Raw genomic sequence first — 23,167 nt, 5'->3', positions numbered from 1 at the left:
CGCGGGGGACGGTAGCGCGAACAGGTGCCATCGGGTATATAGGGGAGAGCGTCCTCTCGAGCCGGCCCTTCGATCTCGTGCGAGCCTACCCGACCTAGGCTCACCCTCCCCGACCCTACCTTCCCTGCCCGAGGGGAGGCCTCCGAGGCGGGCGGGACAGGGCCGCCCTCCCTCTTGGAAGTCGGGGACCTCCAGGGCTTATGACCACATTCCGTCTTAATTTTCATAAAAATGGTGCAAATGTAATTTTTCATTGCATACAATTAACATAAATACACTGTGCATTGAAACAAACCTGATGCATGCTTTAAAAACAAGTTTAAAAAAATAATAATTTCTCATCTTGCCAAACCGTTTTTGTCATGTAGTGGTCAGTTGTACAAATGAAACCAAATGTTACATTTTCTGTTTGATGAAATTAATTCCTATGGTTTTGGAAAAACATGATGGTGTTTCATTGATTATTTACATTTTGTATGTTGTGTCCTTTTTAAAACACCTGGATAGAAATACAATCTCTTTATCTCTACAGGTCTTCCATCTCACCCTCAGCATGAGCTGACAAAGAGACAGAGCACAGGCTGTCCCGGGATGATCACCTTTTACATCAAAGGAAAACTGGAGCATGCCAGCACATTCCTCAGCAATCTGAAGGTCATTTACTGTAAAACTGTTTTGCAAGGCAGCTGAGCTACATATTGTTGAATTTTTTTTTCAAAATCTCTTGTGTTCTGCATTTCAGCTGTTTGCACTTGCTGAAAGTCTCGGTGGTTACGAGAGTCTAGCCGAGCATCCGTAAGTACAGACTTACCTAGTACACACTACCTAGTACACAGTACATATTTCTGTGTCCCCTTAATAATAAATACCGGTACTCATACTAAAATAATTATAGTATAGCAAAGTATAGTATAGTTGCTCGTTTTTGTACACATTTGCTTGTTTTATTTACATTTATAAGTATCTGTGAATGAGTCAGAAATAATAGCATTCAATTGAGTTGGCTTTATATCATATGAACACAAGGGGGCGTGAGTGCTTTAATGTTCCAGTAACTGGGAATTGCAGAAACAACATTGCTGTTGTCTTAACGCTTTGCGTCATTTATTCAGTAGGAAAGAATAGATGATATCTTTAAGCTATAGAATCCTGCCATCAATATAAATACAAAGCTCAAGGTAATGCATATAACCAATAGCCTATGAAGCAATTACAGTTCAAGTAATTCACTTTAGTGAATTAATCTTCTGTCACTAAAACTTTCTCGCATACCTTACAATGTCTGCTGTCACTACGATTGCCCTGGACAACAGGCTTGAATTAATCAAAAGGTTTTATTAAATGGTATTAGGGAATGTTGCATCCATATTTCAAGATGCACTTCTTTTATTTTAAATTTTTTTTAGTGCCATTATGACTCATGCTTCAGTGTGTGAGGAAGAGAGAAAGGAGCTGGGTATTAACGATACTCTCATTCGTCTCTCTGTGGGCCTTGAGGATGAAGAAGATATTATTGCAGATTTAGACCAAGCCCTTAATGCTGCTGTAAGTATTTAAAAACGCAAATTACATGCACACATCTCCATTTTTTAATTAAACCTTAAAGGAAAAGTTTACCAAGAAACAACATTTCGGCTCACAAAGCTATCTTAAGACTCTGAAAGCTTTAAAAGACCGGGAACGTGTCGTGTGAACTACTTTTATTGGTCTTTTATAGTGCTTTTATATCCTTTTTGAAGCTCTCGTCCCTAGGAATGGCATAGAAAAACTAAGTTACACAAGTTTTGAAATTACACAAATTTAAGTTTCATTTTGCGGTGAGTTTTTTTTAATTCAACATTCTCCTACATAAACAAATACTTGTTGTTCACATATACATGTCCATATGGTCATGCACACTGCAAATAGACAGTTCATATACCACTAATCCTAAATGGATCTGTTTACAAAGTACTTTCTGTATACATAGCCTGTGGCTTATCTTTATGACCAAGGTCATCGTTTCCATACTCGAGCGTTATCGATAATCGTGTGCAGTACTATTTATACCATCTCGGTTATTGCTCGCAGGTGCTTTCAAAAAGGTGCATCTACAAATAAATAGTTTTATTCCCTGAAATAAAATGCTGTGTGTCAACACTGAGATTATTTCAGTCCATAAAGTTCAATGATCCATCTCGGAGAGCTCTTTTAAGTGCAAAACAGGGTTCCTGGAAATGAAGACGAATCGACTTGGGTCCGACTCTGATAATAATTCCCATATTTGTGAGGTGAGAGGTAGGGGTGGCCGCTACAGCGCTCCTGCTGTGTTCAGTCTCTTGGGAAACCCTGGTTTGCTCGGCTGCATTCAGTTTTTGATATCACACCAATGCAGGCCAAAAGTTATTAGAGAGCAAAGGTGGTTCAGCTCAGTCTGATAAGAGCTGTACAGTGGGTATACTAGGTGCCCTTTTATTATGAATGTGTGATAATCCAGTCTCACAGGTAAGAGCCTTTCATGGCATCAACAATTCAGTGCAATCGTTGTGCATGGCTTTCCGTTGCGTATCTGATCCCAGAGATGTGCTTTGTCGCTCGCTCAACTGAAGAAAATGGAATTGAAATCCGGACTTTCCATCCAGTACCCATCTGAAATCATTACAAAAGAGCCTTTGTGATTTGTGGTGTGTTTTAATTTAAGATGACATAAGCTCTGAAGGGGAAAATTCCATTAGGTCTTGGCATGCGGCTTTCTTCCGAGAGATCCAGATCTTTAGTTCACTTTAAAAACACAAGTTAATTATCTGCACTTTGGCGAGGTTAAGTGCTGTCAGGTTTTTGTTAGTTACTCAATATGCTAATGTTCACAGCATTTATTGAATTGCTTTACATGGAGAATCTCAATTTGCCACCTCTTGACAATGGGCTTTTCAAGCGGTTGTGCGCCGCTACTTATCAAGCGATCAGTGAACTGTGAATCCCTAAAGGAACAGTTCATCCTACAATTTAAATTCTGGTATTATTTCGCATGCAAGTAAATTAGTAGTCCTGTTTTTATGTGCAAAACAAGAAAATATTACAGCATAAACTTATACTCACCTAAAGGATTATTAGGAACAGCAGTTCACATGGCAGTTGCTTCAATGGATTTAGGGGTGTGGTCCTGGTCAAGACAATCTCCTGAACTCCAAACTGAATGTCAGAATGAGAATGAAAGGTGATTTAAGCAATTTTGAGCGTGGCATGGTTGTTTGTGCCAGACGTGTCGGTCTGAGTATTTCACAATCTGCTCCGTTACTAGGATTTTCACACACAACCATTTCTAGGGTTTACAAAGAATGGTGTGAAAAGGGAAAAACATCAAGTATGCTGCAGTCATGTGGGCGAAAATACCTTGTTGATGCTAAAGGTCAGAGGAAAATGGGCCGACTGATTCAAGCTGATAGAAGAGCAACTTTGACTGAAATAACCACTCGTTACAAACGAGGTATGCAGCAAAGCATTTGTGAAGCCACAACACGCACAACCTTGAGGCGGATAGGCTACAACAACAGAAGACCCCACCGGGTACCACTCATCTCCATTACAGAGGCTACAATTTGCACAAGCTCACCAAAATTGGACAGTTGAAGACTGAAAAAAATGTTGGCTGGTCTGATGAGTCTCGATTTCTGTTGAGACATTCAGATGGTAGAGTCAGAATTTGGCGTAAACAGAATGAGAACATGGATCCATCATGTCTTGTTACCACTGTGAAGGCTGCAGCTGGTGGTGTAATGGTGTGAGGGATGTTTTATTGGCACACTTTAGGCTCCTTAGTGCCAATTGGGCATCATTTACATGCCACGGCCTACCTGAGCATTGTTTCTGACCATGTCCATTCCTTTGTGACCGACATGTACCCATCCTCTGATGGCTACTTCCAGCAGGATAATGCACCATGTCACAAAGCTCGAATCATTTCACGTTGGTTTTTTGAACATGAAAATAAGTTCACTGTACTAAAATGCCCCCCACAGTCACCAGATCTCAACCCAATAGAGCATCTTTGGGATGTGGTGGAAAGGGAGCTTCGTGCCCTGGATGTGCATCCCACAAATCTCCATCAAATCCAAGATGCTATCCTATCAATATGGGCCAACATTTCTAAAGAATGCTTTCAGCACTTTATTGAATGAATGCCACATAGAATTAAGGCAGTTGTGAAGGTGAAAGGGGGTCAAACACGGTATTAGTATTCGTGTTTCTAATAATCTTTTAGGTGAGTGTATAATATAGTGCACAAGGTGCATGGAGTACATCTATGCCAATTTTATGATGTCGTCTTGTTGTATTTAATAATATCCAAATACTGATTTAATGCTATTAAAAAGCTTCTGAGCCGTATTTTAACAGTAATCTAATGTTATGTTTGTTACAACAGCATCCCAAAAAATAAGAGGCAAGATCCAGTCAAGATAGCCCTGGAACAAAGCTGATGCCACGATGAGATCAGGACGTGATTTTTGGCACATTTTTAATTAAAGTGTGTGCCAATGAGGCTTGAAAAATATGTATTGCAATTATCAGGGATCAAATATGTTTAACACATTCAGCTCTTTCATGCATCAGGAATTTACCTTTTTAACCTCACTCAACGAAGAGAGATATTCAGATTGCATTTTATGAATTTAAAATTTGCTGCTTATGCATTTCTATCTACTGTAATGATTTCTTGGTAAGGCAGTCATCAAGAAACGATTAAAGTTTTAATAAGGGAAAATATTAAAATATCCGCAAAGGGAAAACGTACATAATGAAATTATTTTTAACATTTCACGCTGTATATTTATACTGACTGAGTGAATCAACAAGTGGTTCATTCTGCCTAATTTGCAATGAACAGTTAACACCTACACAAAGTTTTTGAACAACACACAAATGCACTTCTCCAATGACTCAAATCAGCCATCACTGCTCAAATTGTATAAATACGTCATATCTAAATGCTTAAGCTTTTTCATTTCTGAAAGGGTCTCGCTTGAACATTGTTTGTGCTTCCAGACCCATTAAAGGCCATTTGAAGTCTCTGTGTTTTTTCTTCCTGCACATCTTTGATGGTGGTACATCATAAGCAATCACTTTGAAGTCATCCAACACCGCCCATGTAATTGGATGATAAATAGTTAAATGTGAATCTAATCTAATGTGACCATCAGAGTGTGATCATCTAACAACATCATCAATAATGCTACAATACAAGATTGAATGACAGCTCGTACTGAGAAATAATTACTTCTTTAAAGGATGAGTACGTATCAAATATTACTTTGCTAGTGGACCGTGGTGTTTTGACAAGGCTAATTTTTATTCTTTAATTTTCTACACAATGTGAGATTTTTAGGGCACTGGCTGTGATGAGGAAAATTAATCTAGTTCTTTATGATGGCCTTGAATATTTTTTAAGACATGGGTAATTTGTTATTTTCATACTGCAATAAAGTGTCAAATGATATCCAGTCGGACTCTAATCCGTAAATTTTGGGATCTCTACTATGTTGGAGGATTTAGGGGTGTGGGTGAGGTGCATATCAATGCTTGTTTGTCAGACTGTTTACCACCACCCTCAGGCGAGCATTTTAAATATGAATAGTACCTCATTTAAGTTATTTATATACTTTAGTTGAATGAAGCTCTTTTTAGCAAACCAAATGGCATTAGCGTCCACTTGGAGATTTTTCACTTGGAGATTAATAGTTTAAAGATTTAGGGGCAGTTCCCCCGGACAGGGTTTAAATTAATCCAGGACTAGGCTTTAGGTTTATTAGGAAATTTATAGTTTTTACAAAATATACCCTACAAAAAAGACAAAACAATGGCACTGATCTATTTTAAGATATTTGAGTGCAAATTGTTTTTAAATTAATGCAACTTAAACATGCACTTTAGTCTGGGACTAGGATAAACTGTTTGCGAAACTACCCTATTGTGTTTGCTGCCAAACTACTAATCTGTTTAAAATCTTTACACGAATAGAAGGTTGAACAAACAGAAAGCAAAACATTGTTAACCTGAAAACTTTGTAACAAATGTTGTGTTTAGAGAAATTAAGAGACCCAGCATTAGGTATATGAAATTTTATTAAAGACAGATTTGTCTGTCTGAAAGATCATTTTGAAAAATCACTTGTTTTGCAATAAGGTAAATCTATTTTGGGAGCAGTGTGTACTCCTCTTGTAGTCTATAAATGGTCCGGTAATAGAGTGCTGGCCTGGAGGGATATTTTTTAGGCCAACTTGAAAGTTAGTGGGACTTAAGATTAGCGCAAAAAAATAAGCACTGTTTTTAATAAAAGTTAAAGACACTTAGGGCCCTATTTTAACGATCTAAGCGCATCGGATTGTCTAAAGCGCACGGTCAAAACGGGCGTGTCCGATTCCACTTTTGCTAATTTAACGACGGGAAAAATGGTTTATGCACCAAGCGCACAGCCTAAAAGGGTTGTTCCTATTCTCCTAATGAGTAATGGTTGTGTTTTGGGCGTAACGTGCAATAAACCAATGAGAGTCTCAGTTTCCAGTTTTCAAAATTGTGTTGTTTTCATTTTTATTAAAATTGTTATTTTTTGGATTAAAACCTTTAAAAGTTGTTTTCTTTCAGTCATATAACTAATAATAGAAAGGCTTTTAATTGCTGTACATGTATTGATATCCTACATAATTGTAATCTCATAAAATAATTAGCAAATATGCAAGAAAAGGTTTGTACTTTAAAAAAACTTTATTTGTAACAAACGAGGTAAAGAGTTTACGAACGTGCGGAGACGTTTCAGCACTCAGATAGCGCTATTGATTTTTTAAAAATAATTTACTTAAAAATGTTTCTAATCTTACCATATCCGCAGGTACAGAGTCATCATATACAATAAATTCGTAGGGTAGGATTTAAAAAACATTTAAAAATAGATGCATTTGTTTAAAGCAAAGCATTTATTTACTTACCAGGCTACAGATGAAGCAGCTCTTTACGTCTTCTAACGTCTTATAATCGGTCCTCATTTATGTCGAAGTGATTCAATAATAATCTTTTACATTTCAATCCTTTAATCTTTCATATTTAAAAGCGTTTTTGTGCTGCTGTGCATCCATGTGTGTGATAAGCAAACCGGCGTTGTCGTCCCATTTATAGGCACATATTACTAATGCGCTCTTTAAATAACAAAATCAATATTGCGCCATTGACTTTAGACCATGCAGGTTTTAGTTGGTCAATGGCGTAGTCTATTTTAGTTGCCTCAAAATAACAACGCGCCAACAATGCGCCTGAACACACCTCATTTTCAGACCAGAACGCCCGTGGGCGCTAAATTGGGTGCAAATGCATTTGCTATTTAAACAACGTTTCGCTAAACGTGAAAAGATCATTGCACCGGGTTGAAACTAGCAAAAGACACAATCTTTGCAGATGAATACAAATTTTATGAATTTTACAGGGTAAATGTGTTTACTAAAAATACAAAAGCTGAAGTTTGACTTCAAATTTCACAAAAATCGTGGTCATCTGTGGAAATAAAATGTGTGTCATAAACTTGTTAAACAAAGTTTTGTGTATCTTCTTTGCTGTGGTTCCTCTGGGGTACATTCCCACAGACTGACAATAACAGAACAGATCAGAAACATGAACAAGGATGTGGTTGAATTTGTGACCTTGTGTTCCTTTTTCTTAATCAAAATTAAAGTTTTATGTTTTGCTCTGCTCAGGATCCTTTCATGCTGTGGATTTTACTTATTACACATCTTGGAGTGAAGATGTTGTTTGATTTTCACCCTCAAGAGTATATACAGTACAATTTGATGTGTTTTTTTTTTTTTTTTACATATAATGCTATTTAGAAAGGCAGTTTTACAACACATTTAAATGAATAATTTCATTCATTTTTAGCACATGTACAAAATATGTGACTGCAATTTTTTGGCAATATCAAGCTTGATATTGGATGTGAAAGTTTATGGGTATAATTATTGGACGATGGCACACTTAATTCTTCAAAGCGTTCTTCGAAAGTTGTGCCAGCACATATTATATATGCAACTGAGGCACTGTAGGGTCATTCAGATAGATCCAGTGGGAAATTACTTAGTTCCACTTGAGTCGTCCATCTGCTTTGAGAGAGCACTTGGTTTTTAAGATTAGAAATCCTCAAATAGTTTAAATGCGCAATTTTTCTATATGATGTAACATTGACCTTTTTAGGAAACAATATTAATTTATTCCATAGGGAAGTAAAACATTTTGATCATCCAAATCAACCAGTTACAATAAATGTATTGCAAAAATACATAAGCAGGGGACGGTACCCTTTTAAAAAGTCCTGTATATATATGTACAGATAAGTACATCTAGTACATATGTACCTTTAAGTTGCACTTAGGTACAAAAGTTTATTTAAAAGGCTATGAGCCCAATGAAAGCTTGTGAACCGTTTTTGTGAAAGTGTAGGGGAGCCGACTTGACGACATCATCTGCAGTGGTTTGTGGGTTTGAGCAGTTGCTGTTTTGCAACAACTGTTGTAGACTATTGTCTAAAGACCAAGGTCAGAGTGTGCTGAAACCAAGACAAGATTAAGACCACGTCAGGGCCAGACCAGAAATTCTAAAGGAATTATCCTTTTGTTCCTATTTTATGTACATTTTTGTCACAATGCCCATTCATGGCTGACTTGACACAACAGTAACAAAGAGCAATCAAAATATAAACAAATTATTGTTTGCATTTGAAGTGGCAGTTTATATTGCAGTTTATATCTCTGCAATTGTGGACTTGACCAGTGTTGATGTAAAGTCTCATGTCCTCCTAATCTGAAAAATCAATACAAGACTGAGTTCAAATACAGGCGAGACTGAAACAAGACTGAGATGATGATCTTCAGTACAACCCAAGCAAGCAATTTCGCGTTTATGTCTAATAGCTGTCCAAACACAGCTCAGACGTCTAGGCAAAAACAAGGGAAAGTGTGGGCTGTCAGTTAAAGCAACACTATGTAGTTTTTTACCTTTAAATAATGTCTCTAAAATTATTTCAGTGATAGAACAACTTTTAACTGGACAAATTGTACTGTTGCTGCAACCTGAGCAGCCTCCTAGCTGCTACAAGCACACTCTGAAAGTGGCGGTGGAGGGTAGGAAACACAGCCCCGCCCCTCCCCCTGCCTGTAGAAGAGTGTCTGATACCAGGCACTGTTGCACTTTTCAACCACATGGGGGAGCTGTAAGTCATTTTTACATGGAAACTACATAGTGTTGCTTTAAAATACAATAGACGTCTAACCAAAGCCCCAAAAATGAATAAATAAATAAATAAATTAAACCATACACATTCTAATCACAAAATGATAAAATGTCATGCAAGTTAATTTGACAAAAATGACATCTACAAACACAAGGTTATTATGACTAGAATTGGATTACTTATAGCCAGACTATACAGGTTTATAGCAGTTAAAGGACAAGTTTTGTATTTTACACTTAAACTCCTGTTTTCAGATTGTTTATGATGAAATAGAGCGGTTTTGACTGAAATTTGGACATATGATGCTGGCCTGAGAATTTTCAATTTCTGTTGTATCACCCACTACCTTTACATTGGGTGTATAGATGCACTTGAACAATCCTTCCTAAAATGCATTAAACTTTCGTTTACAAAGACATGAAACTCACCGAGTGGTCAGGGGTGTTCACCGATATGTTCAAACAAAAATCGCTGCAAAAGGTGTTTTAGCATTCGTTGCAAATTTGTGGACCTATTTTTCCAAACACCTCACACCCGTACATTCTTCCGTTGAGAGCTTGAATAATAGACACTCCAGCCCAGTTGGTGACGATAATCCACCTTTGCCAATTGCAAGAAAAACAACAAAGTTTCGGCGGCGGAGTAATACCATACCTCACAGCACATCTAATACAAGTCAATGAAGTTGGACAAAAACTATGATAACACCTGTTGGAGAGCATCTTTTGCGGCGATTTTTGTGTGAGCATATCAGTGAACACCCCTGACCACTCGGTGAGTTTCACGTCTTTGTAAATGAAAGTTTAATGCATTTTAGGAAGGATTGTTCCAGTGCACATATAAAGCCATTATAGAGGTAGGAGGTGATACAAGAAACACCCGAAAATTCTCGAGCCAGCATCATATGTCCAAATTTCAGTCAAAACTGTTCTATTTCATCATAAACAATCTGAAAACAGGGCTTTAAGTGTAAAATACCGAACTTGTCCTTTAACCTAGATGGGAAAATTACGGCTATTGCTTGTGTTAATTTTTTTACAATTTTTTTGTGTAATGCTATTTAACACTGTATGTGTCATCTTGCGTTAAAGAGCACCAATTATCCGATTCACGATTTTTCATTTCCTTCGGTGTATAAGTGTGTTTTAACAATATGCAAAAGGTACATACCTTAAAGTAAATGATGACGCGAGTTATCGTCTCAACATAAATCTCTATTCTTCAACTACAAAAAACACACGGATTGTAGGCAACAGTTTACTTCCTGGGATTGGTGATGTAGACAAGACCGACATTATCATAATTCCCCCCGCTTTGGACTCACAGCCTGTAAATTAACTCCTAGCATTGCATTGTGAGCGAATCTTTCAAACATGGTAAGGAGCGTCACATTTCCGGCTGACGTCAGAGGTATTCAGGCCAATCACAACGTACAGATTAGCTGGCCAATCAGGGAAACAGCGTTTTTCAAATCGATGAGCTTTGTGCAAAATCAGAGCGTTGCAAAATGAACGGTATGTGGAAAATAATGTGTTTTTTAACCATAAACCACACGAACACACTGTATTATACCAAATTCACAAAATAACGTTGTTTTTAGCAATGAAATAGGTGCATTTTTAAATTAATAAAAGTTGTGTTAAAGTAACACAAAACATGTTGTTCCAATAATAACACAGAGATGTGTCTATTGTGACTGATTGTCTTGTTTTAAACACATCCGTTTTTTTAGAGTATATTCAGGATTATGGGTAGTTTAACATTATAGGCTGTAGTCTTGTTACTGTTAAAAATCAGTGAATGTGAAAATCAATGTGATTTTTACTTTTACAACCTGCTATGTTATGTGCATAAAGAGTTATGTGCATAAAGATAGCACATAAAGATTCATTGTTAAATGAGAAGAAGCCATGATTTATTATAGTGTGTTGTTGTTGTTGCTCTGGGCAGAGAGACATTTTCTCTCTGACATCACTACATTTATTTATTTATTACTACAGAATAATTCTTCTTCAGCTTGGTCATCTCTTCCCACGCTTTATCCATTACGCCATGCAGACTAACACAGTGTTTTAATCGGTGTATGCATTCAGTCATCCGGTCATTGTATTAAAACGCCGTCTTCATCACTAATCGTAACCCACGTGAATTCTTATAAAGCTTTGGCTGTCTTTAAAAAGAAAAACTACAAATTAGGACTACGTTTTGCCAATAGCCACACTAATCGTATTTCCTTTATATTATAAACTTGTGTTCAAGAGCAGGTCTGTCAAATTATGCTAAATCATATATCCAAGAAAACCAATTCGGATGTTTACAAGCAATGAAGTCGTATGGTGTGTTGTGAACCTAACGTCAATTTCTGTGGTGCTGCATCTAATAGACTTGTGTCATGTATCCATCTGTCAGAAAGGAAAGACAATCAGCTAATTGGATATATTGAAGAATGCAAACCCATCAGGAAGAATTGGAGCGCTCGTGCTGTCGTCTTTGGAAACGGGAAATTATTCCGCATCCAATCGTCCTTGTAGCCTTTAGTAGGCTATTTGTACTGAAAATGAAGGGAGCACAAACCCGATGTGTAATTTCAGTAAAACCAAAGCAGACGTGACTAACGTCTTATGAAACCATTCAAAGGAACAATTAAGAGTCCTTCTGTATTCATTTCGAAACAGTAACCTTCAGCTCCACTTAACAGCAGACTTTAATTTATTGAATTCATCTGTCACGTCATTAAGAAGAAAAATCGTCACATGCACTTCAGGTTCAGATCTGCATCTCAGGAGAACATGTTGTGTTACAGAGAAATCATTCAGGTGCGTCAAACAGCGCGCATCAGCAGAGGTTTGTCTCGGGGCAACATCCAGTTCTGACAGGAACAGGGTTTGCTATCACTGACGCACTCTGCAATGAAGATTACATGTCATTCTGAGGAACTAAATTACTTTATGTTCCTGTATCAAGGAGAGCTTTGTCAAATTCATCACTGGACTCAGAGGACAAAATGGCTTTGTTATATGGACTAAAAGCTGAACTTCATCATGCGTAACAGCGGCCGGACATTTGCTGCATGAAAAATCTCTATTTTGAATGCCATTTTTCAAATGTACTTTCAGGGTAACCTACTTGTGAAATAAAAACCAAGGCGTTTTCTTTTATTTTGTCACAGAATCGTCTGACTATAAACACATTTATACTGTATGATTGATACAACGTGAGCTTGACAGAAAAGTCCAGGTTGATGTTAATGATTTTTTGTTTTTGTTGGCTGCAATCATTTTGCTGCCTGTGACTACACCTGACACCACCGGACGAATTTAAAATGTATTAAATATAATTACACTAGAAGGCCTCTGAAATGAAAGTAACTAAATTTGACCATGGGTCAATGATAAATGAAAATTTGAAGTCCTGAGTGTAAATTGGCTCCAGTTTTCAAGATACAGCTTCAGGTCAAAATTGCATAAAAATAATTCATTTTGTGCGATTATGCTCCACACGTTTCTGCAAAATGTGCAATGAGAATGTTGCCAAACCAAATTTATACATTTATCTTTTTATTGATACCATTAACAAAACTTTCCATTGATTAAAGCAACACTATGTAGTTTCCATGTAAAAATGACTTACAGCTCCCCCATGTGGTTGAAAAGCGCAACAGTGCCTGGTATCAGACACTCTTCTGCAGGCAGGGGGAGGGGCGGGGCTGTGTTTCCTACCCTCCACCGCCACTTTCAGAGTGTGCTTGTAGCAGCTAGGAGGCTGCTCAGGTTGCAGCAACAGTACAATTTGTCCAGTTAAAAGTTGTTCTATCACTGATATAATTTTAGAGACATAAGGTAAAAAAACTACATAGTGTTGCTTTAATAGCTTTTTTATGTAACATTTTTAAGCTTTTTTCCATGAAAAATCAAATCAAATTTTCTGAGGGAAAATATTGTGGCTGTTCTTTGGAAATGTTAGGCAATGACAATTTCACAAGCCACCAAATGTTACTGTATGATGCGTAGACCTGGCCAAGACGAATGTACATGTAGGGGTTGTGCACACCAAAACTTTTAAATGCGTCTGAAAACGCATGCGTTCAGCCCCGACAAAACGTTGCTTAACGTTTATTTAACCGAAACGGTGATGCATTGAACACCCTGTTGTGATGACGCAAGAGTTGCAACTACGGTAGCTGAGAGGCCATTCTTTGTGTTCTTTTGTAAATGTTTCTGAAGCCTGATGAAATCGTTATAAATGTGTGTTTAATGCTGTAAAATACCCTTGATGTTACAGTCACTGACCTTGCCGTCCAGAATGAAAGACAAAATTCCAACTTGAACCCATTGAGCGAGCTGTCTCTTTAGTACCGCGTGGTTTATATACATCTTGCCGCTGATTGGGCCGACATTTCTGACACACCCACCAAACAAGAGAAAACTTCTAAAACCTGTTGCACGCCGTTGCACACCGTTTCCAGGAAACATGTCGTTTGACCTGGAAACTGTAGCAAAACGTTGCGCACCGGTATGAGATTGAACGTGCCCCTGGACAACGCCAAATGCAAGCTGTTTTTCAGCTGAGTGCCAGATTTCTTCAGCTAAGCGCATTGGTAGCTCTGATGCGTCAGCTGTGAGACAGTTGGTTGCTGTGATACTTGTCCCGCCCCTCCTCCACTGTGATTGGACGGCCGCGTTAGAACTGACATTGACGAGCTGAACTTTTCATCCAAAGTTGAACATTTCTCAACTCTCGGCGCTCAGTGCTGAGCGCGGATAAACCGCCGGGCGGCGGTTTCAGCGTGGAAGAAAAACACTAGCTGCTGGCTTATTTGAAAAACTCTGAGATTCCATTAGAAACAATTGAAAACATACGCCGGCCGCGGGCTTAAAACTTTGGTGTGCACGCCCCCTTAGTCATTTAGCAGACGCTTTTGTCCAAAGCGACTTACAAATGAGGTAAACAATAGACGCAATTATTGCAACTCAAAAACAGCAATACATAAGTGCACTGGAAATAGTCTCATCAAGTCTAACACAGTAAAATACCTATAAATTACAGTTAGTTAATAATTTTTATTCAATCTTTATAAATGTATACATTATATTTTTTTTATCATACTTTGTTGAGAAGTTACGAGAAAAAATGCACTTGTGTAAAATTTTAAAAACTAATGATATCTCCAGATACTGATGCAGATACCAATAGTTTGGTGGTTATATTAACCCATTCCATTTAAAATAAAATGTTGCGTGCCAGCATTTTTTTGTGATTTTCACAGTGTTTCACAAAATGCGTTCCAGAAAGTTTTCTTTTTTAATATCAAACAAAAGAACAGACCCTCTGCTTTCAAACAAATAAACAAAAATAACAGAAAAAACATTTCATATCTTCATTTGTTCTCTTTTTACCACCTCTGAAATATGATTAAATCTCTCAAAATGCTGAAATAATTGCATTTTTGTAAATAACGTATGTTAGAGATCAGATTTAGAATGATGATCAAAATATACATGAAGTTTTAACTGTTTTTGAATTAGTTGATGCTTCAATTTTTTTACAAGTTGGATAAGCCACCTAGTGGATAATAGCGGAATTACTGTAAAAACTCATCAGGAAAGCGTCATTGGCTGGGAAACGTTTTCTCTTAAAGGAGCATTTCACCCGTGGAAACATTAATCTTTATTAAAAGTGGATCATATTTGTAGTCGAAATGTAACATAAATTTCTAATTTGGTGCCTATTTGACCGAGAAAATGAGTGTTTGTTGTCTCACCCTCTCTACAAAGATATTGGACTTCCTCCTTTAAAGGGACACTCTACATTTTTTTTAAATATGCTCATTTTCCAAATTCCTGTAGAGTTAAACACTTGATTTTTACCATTTTGAAATCCATTCAGCTGATCTCCGGGTCTTGCACTAGCACTTTTAGAATAGCTTAGCACAATAATCAAGGACTTTGCTGCTGTAACATGGCTGCAGCAGGCGTAGTGATATTACGCAGCAGCCGAAAATAGTCCCCTTAGTAACTTTCAATGGAAGGGGACTATTTTTGGGCCGTGCGTCATATCATTGCGCCTTCTGCAGCCATGTTACAGCAGTAAAGTCCTTGATTATTACGCCAGAATGAGAGTATCGAAACTCTTTGGTTATTTTTTTAGGCGCAATGCTAATGGAATAATCAGACTCGATAGATTGTGCTAAGATATGCTAAAAGTGCTAGAACCAGACCCAGAGATCAGCTGATTGGATTCCAAAACGGTAAGAATCAAATGTTTAACTCAAGGGCAGCTGGAAAATGAGCATATTTTCAAAAAAAGTGGAATGTCCCTTAATTGATGAGATAACTTGTCAATGGCAGGGAAAGCATTAACTAAATTCTGAAGATTCAATTTTCGGAATGCTATTCACATGACCATTTATATTAATCATTATACTAGTGATGTTTCTTTACATTTTCTATACACAGAGCTCAAATGGCATTTTCCTGTTCTCTTTGATTGACAGGATATCTGCCATGACAATCAGCTGATGAAAAAAATTAATTTTTTCGTCTGATAACAATTGTTGGTCGACATATCGGTCCATTTCCAGTTACGAGACATCATGATAATCAGACACCACATCCCTTAGGCAAATCTATACTAGCCTTGATAATTTTAAATATTTATGGTGAAATATCTTTAAAACTTTAGTCAACCAGCATCTTTATCATCTGTTTACTTATTCATCTAATCAAAATATGTAAACAGAAACACATTTGATCTCAGAGATCGATAATTTCCCAAATTTGCAGACCAGTAGAGCTGATATTTTTTTCAGACAGCCAATACCTCATCATAACAAGGTTGAAGGTTTCCTTATTTGTAACCCAGTCTGTGAAAACCTAGCATAATGTAAAGAACATTCTGTGACATTTATATAAATATAACCTTATCTTTAATATTGACAGAGTAAGAACATGTCAAAGACTGAAATCAATATTGAAGAAACCATATGACAACGTTAATGCTCCTAATCTCACCATTAGATGCTTGAATTTCACAGACGGGCTCACATTATGCATATACAATGATAACTGTTTAATTAAGAGTAGTTTTAATGTTATCATCCTGGTGCTATATTGATCCCATTTGCCAGTTATCTGAATAACAGATTAGTTGGAATTTACAGAGATGTCTTTTGAGTCCTCAAACAGTCACACGTCTGTTGTGCATCCATGTACAAAGTGACAGTGGGATCGATAGACGTATCAGGCAGAGAACATGACGCACTTTTTAAAAGGGCTTCATGGAACATTCAGTCCTCTTGAAAAAAAAACTTTTCTCCAGCAATGATTCATATGTGGGTAGAAAGTGTAATTGTTAGGGAACTGAGTTTTATTATATATATATAATACTATTCCAGAAAGAAGTTCATGTGCATTACACAATTGTTTTGCTGACCAAAACATTTAAAATATTTTAAAATTACACAATCTAAAACAATGTAATGCAATATACACTCACTTAAAGATTATTAGGAACACCATACTAATATTGTGTTTGACCCCCTTTCGCCTTCAGAACTGCCTTAATTCTACGTGGCATTGATTTAACAAGATGCTGTAAGCATTCTTTAGAAATGTTGGCCCATATTGATAGGATAGCATCTTGCAGTTGATGGAGATTTGTGGGATGCACATCCAGGGCACAAAGCTCCCGTTCTACCACATCCCAAAGATGCTCTGTTGGATTGAGATCTGTGGCGGCCATTTTAGTACAGTGAACTCATTGTCATGTTCAAGAAACCAATTTGAAATGATTTGAGCTTTGTGACATGGTACATTATCCTGCTGGAAGTAGCCATCAGAGGAAGGGTACATGGTGGTCATAAAGGAATGGACATGGTCAGAAACAATGCTCAGGTAGGCCATGGCATTTAAATGATGCCAATTGGAACTAAGGGGCCTAAAGTGTGCCAAGAAAACACCCCCCACACCATTACACCATTGTATTAATGAGAAATTGAACAGGTGTTCCTAATAATCCTATTTAAATTGTTAAAAGATGCTAAAAATCTCCATGATGAGGCATTTGCCAAAGCAAGAAAAACATCTAAGAGGCTCAAAATCTCCTGGAAACAACATAATCCGGCAAAATGCTCTGAATATGGTCACATGGCGGTCACATTTGAATTTAAATTGAGGTGCATCAAATGATGCTACAATACTGCATAAATATTTTTCTTTATGTACTGTGCCCTTTATAGTGTCTTGTAGACTAACACGTTCTACCCTTCAAGTTAGTTCTTCTAGTGTTTCAACCCCACTTTCTGACATCAGAAAATATGGTACCATTTCAAAAAGTACACCTTTGTACCTGACATATACATATTCATATCTCAAAGGCACATTATGGTATCAAATGTGCACATATCTGTACCTAATGGTACATATTAGGACCTACTGTCCCAGTGACAGCTAAAAGTGAATACTCTTTTTGGACTGGAGAGAAAGTTTTGATTTCTATTTTATTATGTTTTTATACACTGAACATGTTTCATGATATGAAATATCACCCCTTGTGTGTAATACATTTGTGGAGTCTCTCCCTCTTTCTCTCTGTACGTGTAAAAGAATGAATCAATGAATCAGCGATTATTGTTGGTGCTGTAGCTCCCAAATCAGTTTATACGGTTTTTCAAGATTTAGTAGATCCTTGAAAAGCCACAAGCAGCACTTTCATAACCATAAATCAAAAAACAGCAGCATCACACCACAGAACTTGTCATCCAATGGGAGCTCTTGCCCACAGACTTTGACTCCACAACATGTTCGCAGCTCTCAGCAGTTTGCCTGACTAAATGCTTATCTGATCTGAATTACAAGACCTTCAATAGTGGTCAGATAGAAATGCACATGGGCAGTACAACATAAGTAAACATCATCTTTCTTTCTGAATTATAAATTCATACAAGAGATAAGAGAGTGAAATTTACCGCATTTGTTAAAACGGATTCATTTGATCAGCGGTCCTGTGTAAAGGTGATTTTATTTTCTTATGTACCTTACACTACATGAAGGATTATTAGGAACACCTGTTCAATTTACGCTATAATCCAATCAACCAATCACATGGCAGTTGCTTCAATGCATTTAGGGGTGTGGTCCTGGTCAAGACAATGTCCTGTTCTCCAAACTGAATGTCAAAATGGGAAAGAAAGGTGATTTAAGCAATTTTGAGCGTGGCATGGTTGTTGGTGCCAGTCGGGCGGTCTGAGTATTTCACAATCTGCTCAGTTACTGGGATTTTCACGAACAACCATTTCTAGGGTTTACAAAGAATGGTGTGAAAAGGGAAAAACATCTAGTATGCGGCAGTGCCTTGTTGATGCTAGAGGTCAGAGGAGAATGAGCCGACTGATTCAAGATGATAGAAGAGCAACTTTGACTGAAATAACCACTCGTTACAACCGAGGTATGCAGCAAAGCATTTGTGAAGCCACAACACGCACAACCTTGAGGCAAATAGGCTACAACAGCAAAAGACCCCATCAGGGACCACTCATCTCCACTACAAATAGGAAAAAGAGGCCACAATTGGCACGAGCTCACCAAAATTGGACAGTTGAAGACTGGAAAAATGTTGTCTGGTCTGATGAGTCTCGATTTCTGTTAAGACATTCAGATGGTAGAGTCAGAATTTGGCGTAAGCAGAATGAGAACATGGATCCATCATGCCTTGTTACCAATGTGCAGGCTGGTTGTGGTGGTGTAATGGTGTGGGGGATGTTTTCTTGGCACACTTTAGGCCCCTTAGTACCAATTGGGCATTGTTTAAATGCCATGGCCTACCTGAGCATTGTTTCTGACCATTTCCAGGATAATGCACCATGTCACAAAGCTCGAATCATTTCAAATTGGTTTCTTAAACATGACAATGAGTTCACTGTACTAAAATGGTCCCCACAGTCACCAGATCTCAACCCAATAGAGCATCTTTGGGATGTGGTGGAACGGGAGCTTCATGCCCTGGATGTGTATTCCACAAATCTCCATCAACTGCAAGATGCTATCCTATCAATATGGGCCAACATTTCTAAAGAATGCTTTTAGCACCTTGTTAAATCAATGCCACGTAGAATTAAGGCAGTTCTGAAGGCGAAAGGGGGTCCAACACAGTATTAGTATGCTGTTCCTAATAATCCTTTAGGTGAGTGTATGTACTACAGCTTTAAAATGAGCAATTATTATAAAAAAACACAATTCAGGAATTCAATCTTAGAGATAAATGTAAGTTTAACTCTCAATAAATCAATGCCTGAAAATAGCATAGTTGCAATAGTGGACATCCAAATCACTTTTGTAAGAGTTTTTGTCAAATAGGAGATGTCTTTTTCAGGTGGAGATGTGCCAAATAATGACTAGTTTGATTTGGATTGAAATTATGTGTGCGTAAATCGGTCCAATCTCTTCCAGTTACCATGGCCACAAAGTCATGGACAAACCACAATAAATATTTGACTTGCATGCAGAAAATCATTTTAGTCGCACAAGGCAGTTGAAAACCAAAGTTGGTAGGTTTGTAAGTATACATTTAGCTTTCAATTAAATAATAGTAATTGATTTAATAGTATTTAGGGAATATGGTCACGCTTAGTAACCAGATTGTTCAGGATGTGCATGTGTGCATTTGCACGGATCGATTAGGAAGAGGTTTAATGAAAAACGACTCTGAGATCTACATTAGACAGATTTACTGATTCAACCCTTAAATGCGATTTGAAACAACCCTCAAGTCCTAAAGTATAAATTACTCCCCAGCCACATTAAAATGTCTTTTATACAGCTTTTCTTAATGTCTTTGGATATTGTCAGCTTTATGTGCAATCTGATATTTATTATTATTAGCTGCAAGCTGCAGAATACACACCACTTGACAGTACAGCAAAGCTTTAAATCTAATAAATTCTGACAAGACTTTAAGTGCAATATTCTGCAGTGCGGACAGTTATTTAGGGGCTAATACATAAAAAAATATTTAATGTACCGCACTCTATAACAGCAAGAATGTTTAGCACTCCTCTGCAGTTTTTTCGGCCTATATTTCACCCCTGCAGAGGTCACGGAAACTGCAATAACTGAAAATGTGAGATGTTTACAAAACACTATAGTATAATGCAGGCTTCACACAGTGGACACAGGAGAAAAAGATTTATTACATGGTAACACGTGTACTACCATAAGCCATTAAACCAATGCTCCATCGTGCACTATAGCACTGATTCAGCACTTTCCTTTGCTTTTAATTCATCTTTAAAAAAGCATTTACAGTACAAACAGGAAATTAGGCCAAAACAAGACTGCTCTGTTGCAGTCTCCTAAAGGCAAACATGATTCATGATAGTTTAGAAATGACTGTTTGGGGTATTATGTGAAAAATGCATACACCCTAAAAATGCTGGATTGTTTTTAACCTAAATATTGGACACAATTACAACCCTTAGTTGGGTAACAACAACCCAGCATTTGGTCATTTTGATTCCAGTGGTGTGTTCTGTCCAACACAGCATGGGTTAAAAGCAACCCAGCATTTTTTTTGAGCGTATAGGTATGACTCTTGACAGTGATATCCAATGATAAAGCGAATAGAGTAAACCTGACTGTTTGCATTCTCATTCAACAACTGCACTGTTTGTTGCATCTTGAGGATATGGTTGACCATGGGTAATTTCAGAGATCAAGATCTTTCTGCTTCATGACGTGAAATCAATTTCTGCGATACTCTGTTTTTCCTCATGAGACTAACAACAGGTAATGAAGCGAGAGCGTGAGGGATGGTGAATGCACAACAAAGCAGCAGCCATCAGATTCATTTTCAAAATCGACGTTGGGATTAAATCCTAACGCGTCTGTGTGTCTTTCAATGTGGATTTCCCAGATGTTACAGCTTTTGAAGCTTATTTCCAAGACAGTTGTCACTTCAAAGGCTTTCTTGCGGTGCATGCCGGGTCAGGAAATAATTTACCGTTGTAACATCCTCAACCTTTGAACAGCTGAGCACTATGAAGTGCAAATGACTTTTGAAGAGAAAAACAGTTTTTATATTTATGTTTAACAATATTCCAATTTTTTTGTTATTTGCAGGTATTTTTGAAGCAGGCACAGCCTAATATTACCTCATACAGTCTAACATTTTTGTAATTTTCCCCCTCCTAGTTTTGAAACACATTAACACTCCAGTACATTTATAATTGCAATTACTATTTCTGAATACTTTTTATTTATATTTATGCATTTGACTCGTATAAAATAGCATTTGGTCCTAAAATACAAATAGTGTTACATCCTGATGTGCTGTAACAGATCTATATTTTCATAAATTATACAAAAACTTTACCAAGAAGAGGTAATCACACTGTAATGGTATTACATTTTCATAGTTATTTTCTCTTATTTGTATCTTATTCAAACTAAAAAAAAAACAAGAACAAAAATCACAATTAGAGGGCATTGAATACCGGTACATATATTTCAATATAACTTTAAAGGATTAGTCAATTTTCTTAAAAATATCCAGATAATTTACTCACCACCATGTCATCCATAATGTTGATGTCTTTCTTTGTTCAGTCGAGAAGAAACCACGCTTTTTGAGGAAAACATTCCAGGATTTTTCCCACTCCAATGGACTTCAATGGAGCCCAACACTTAACAGTTTTAATGCAGCCCAAAACTGCAGTTTCAAAGGACTCTAAACGATCTCAAACGAGGCATAAGGGTCTTATCTGGCGAAACGATTGTCATTTTTGGCAAGAAAAATAAAAATATGCACTTTTAAACCACAACTTCTCGTCTTCCTCCGGTCCTGTGTCGCGCCAGCGCGACCTCACATAATACGTCATGACGTCAAGAGGTCACGGATGATGTATGTGAAACTATGCCCCAGTGTTTACAAGTGTGGAGAAAGAGACCCGTTCCGACGTTGTTGTATATGGAATGATACTCATTAATGTCTTTGTGTCCGTTTATTGTTTAAAATGGTCCGCAAATGTGTGTTTCATAAATGTAACACAGGACCTTTCGTCATTACGCAATTGCGTTGGGTCGCGCTGGCTCGTCACACAGCCGGAGGAAGAAGAGAAGTGCATATTTTTTATTTTTCTTGCCAAAAATGACAATCGTTTCACTAGATAAGACCCCTATACCTCGCTTGGGTCTGTCCAGAGTCCTTTGAAGCTGCGTTGAAACTGCATTTTTAAACTGCATTAAAACTGTTACGTGTTGGGGTCCATTAAAGTCCATTAAAATAAGAAAAATCCTCTAATGTTTTCATTAAAAAAACATAATTTCTTCTCGACTGAACAAAGACAGACATGCACATCTTGGATGACATGGTGGATTTTTTTTAAGAAAATGGACTAATCCTTTAAGCAAACAAATTAATTGTAATAGGGAACGCATTCAACCAAAATAAATAAATTCACTGGATGAAGTAAATGATAAAGAACTTTGCAGAAATGTAATGAACTATATTATCAGTCAAGAGAAAAATTATGACTCACTAAGCGGTCATGTGCCACGGCAGCATGTATGCTGGTAGTAGATGCTTTTCTATTTCAAGTACACGTTCTAGGGAAACACCTATTTTATTTATTACATGGCTTGTTGAAATGCTTGATTCTGATTGACCAGTCGCGACATTTGCAGGTTGGTTTTTCCCACAACCACTCCAAACTAATAACGCACAGTAACCCAGACAATTTTAAATAATTTTGACAGGTACAGTTTAATATTACATAAAAATGTAATATGTGTCTTTTAATAACACATCTGTAATGAATCTCCAGAAGGGAGAGAGAAAGAACCCAAGCGGATGATTAAATGAACACTAACAGACTTTATTAACAAAACAGAGAAATCAAAAAAACCCACGAGGGGGCAAAACACAAAC

The 23,167-nt window shown here is 37.3% G+C and overlaps 1 protein-coding gene across 2 annotated transcripts in view; it reads left to right on the top strand.

Annotated features, from left to right (window-relative positions):
• LOC129450573 (cystathionine gamma-lyase) overlaps positions 1 to 23,167 on the top strand; it is a 47,346-nt gene that overhangs the window by 9,025 nt on the left and 15,154 nt on the right. Inside the window, exons 9-12 of one of the 2 annotated variants that reach the window (XM_055213440.2) lie at positions 533 to 654; positions 743 to 795; positions 1,407 to 1,545; positions 4,403 to 5,048. In XM_055213440.2, coding sequence (XP_055069415.1) covers positions 533 to 654; positions 743 to 795; positions 1,407 to 1,545; positions 4,403 to 4,417 — 329 coding nt within the window. In that variant the 3' untranslated portion in view covers positions 4,418 to 5,048. Of the gene's footprint in view, positions 1 to 532; positions 655 to 742; positions 796 to 1,406; positions 1,546 to 4,402; positions 5,049 to 23,167 lie in introns of those variants that run through there. The other variant, XM_055213441.2, reaches the window with a different exon arrangement.

Source organism: Misgurnus anguillicaudatus, chromosome 8, assembly GCF_027580225.2.
Source record: "Misgurnus anguillicaudatus chromosome 8, ASM2758022v2, whole genome shotgun sequence".
NCBI classification, from domain to species: Eukaryota; Metazoa; Chordata; class Actinopteri; order Cypriniformes; family Cobitidae; genus Misgurnus; species Misgurnus anguillicaudatus.
Note: the sequence above shows the minus strand (reverse complement) of the source record. Positions and strands in the feature narration are given on the sequence as shown.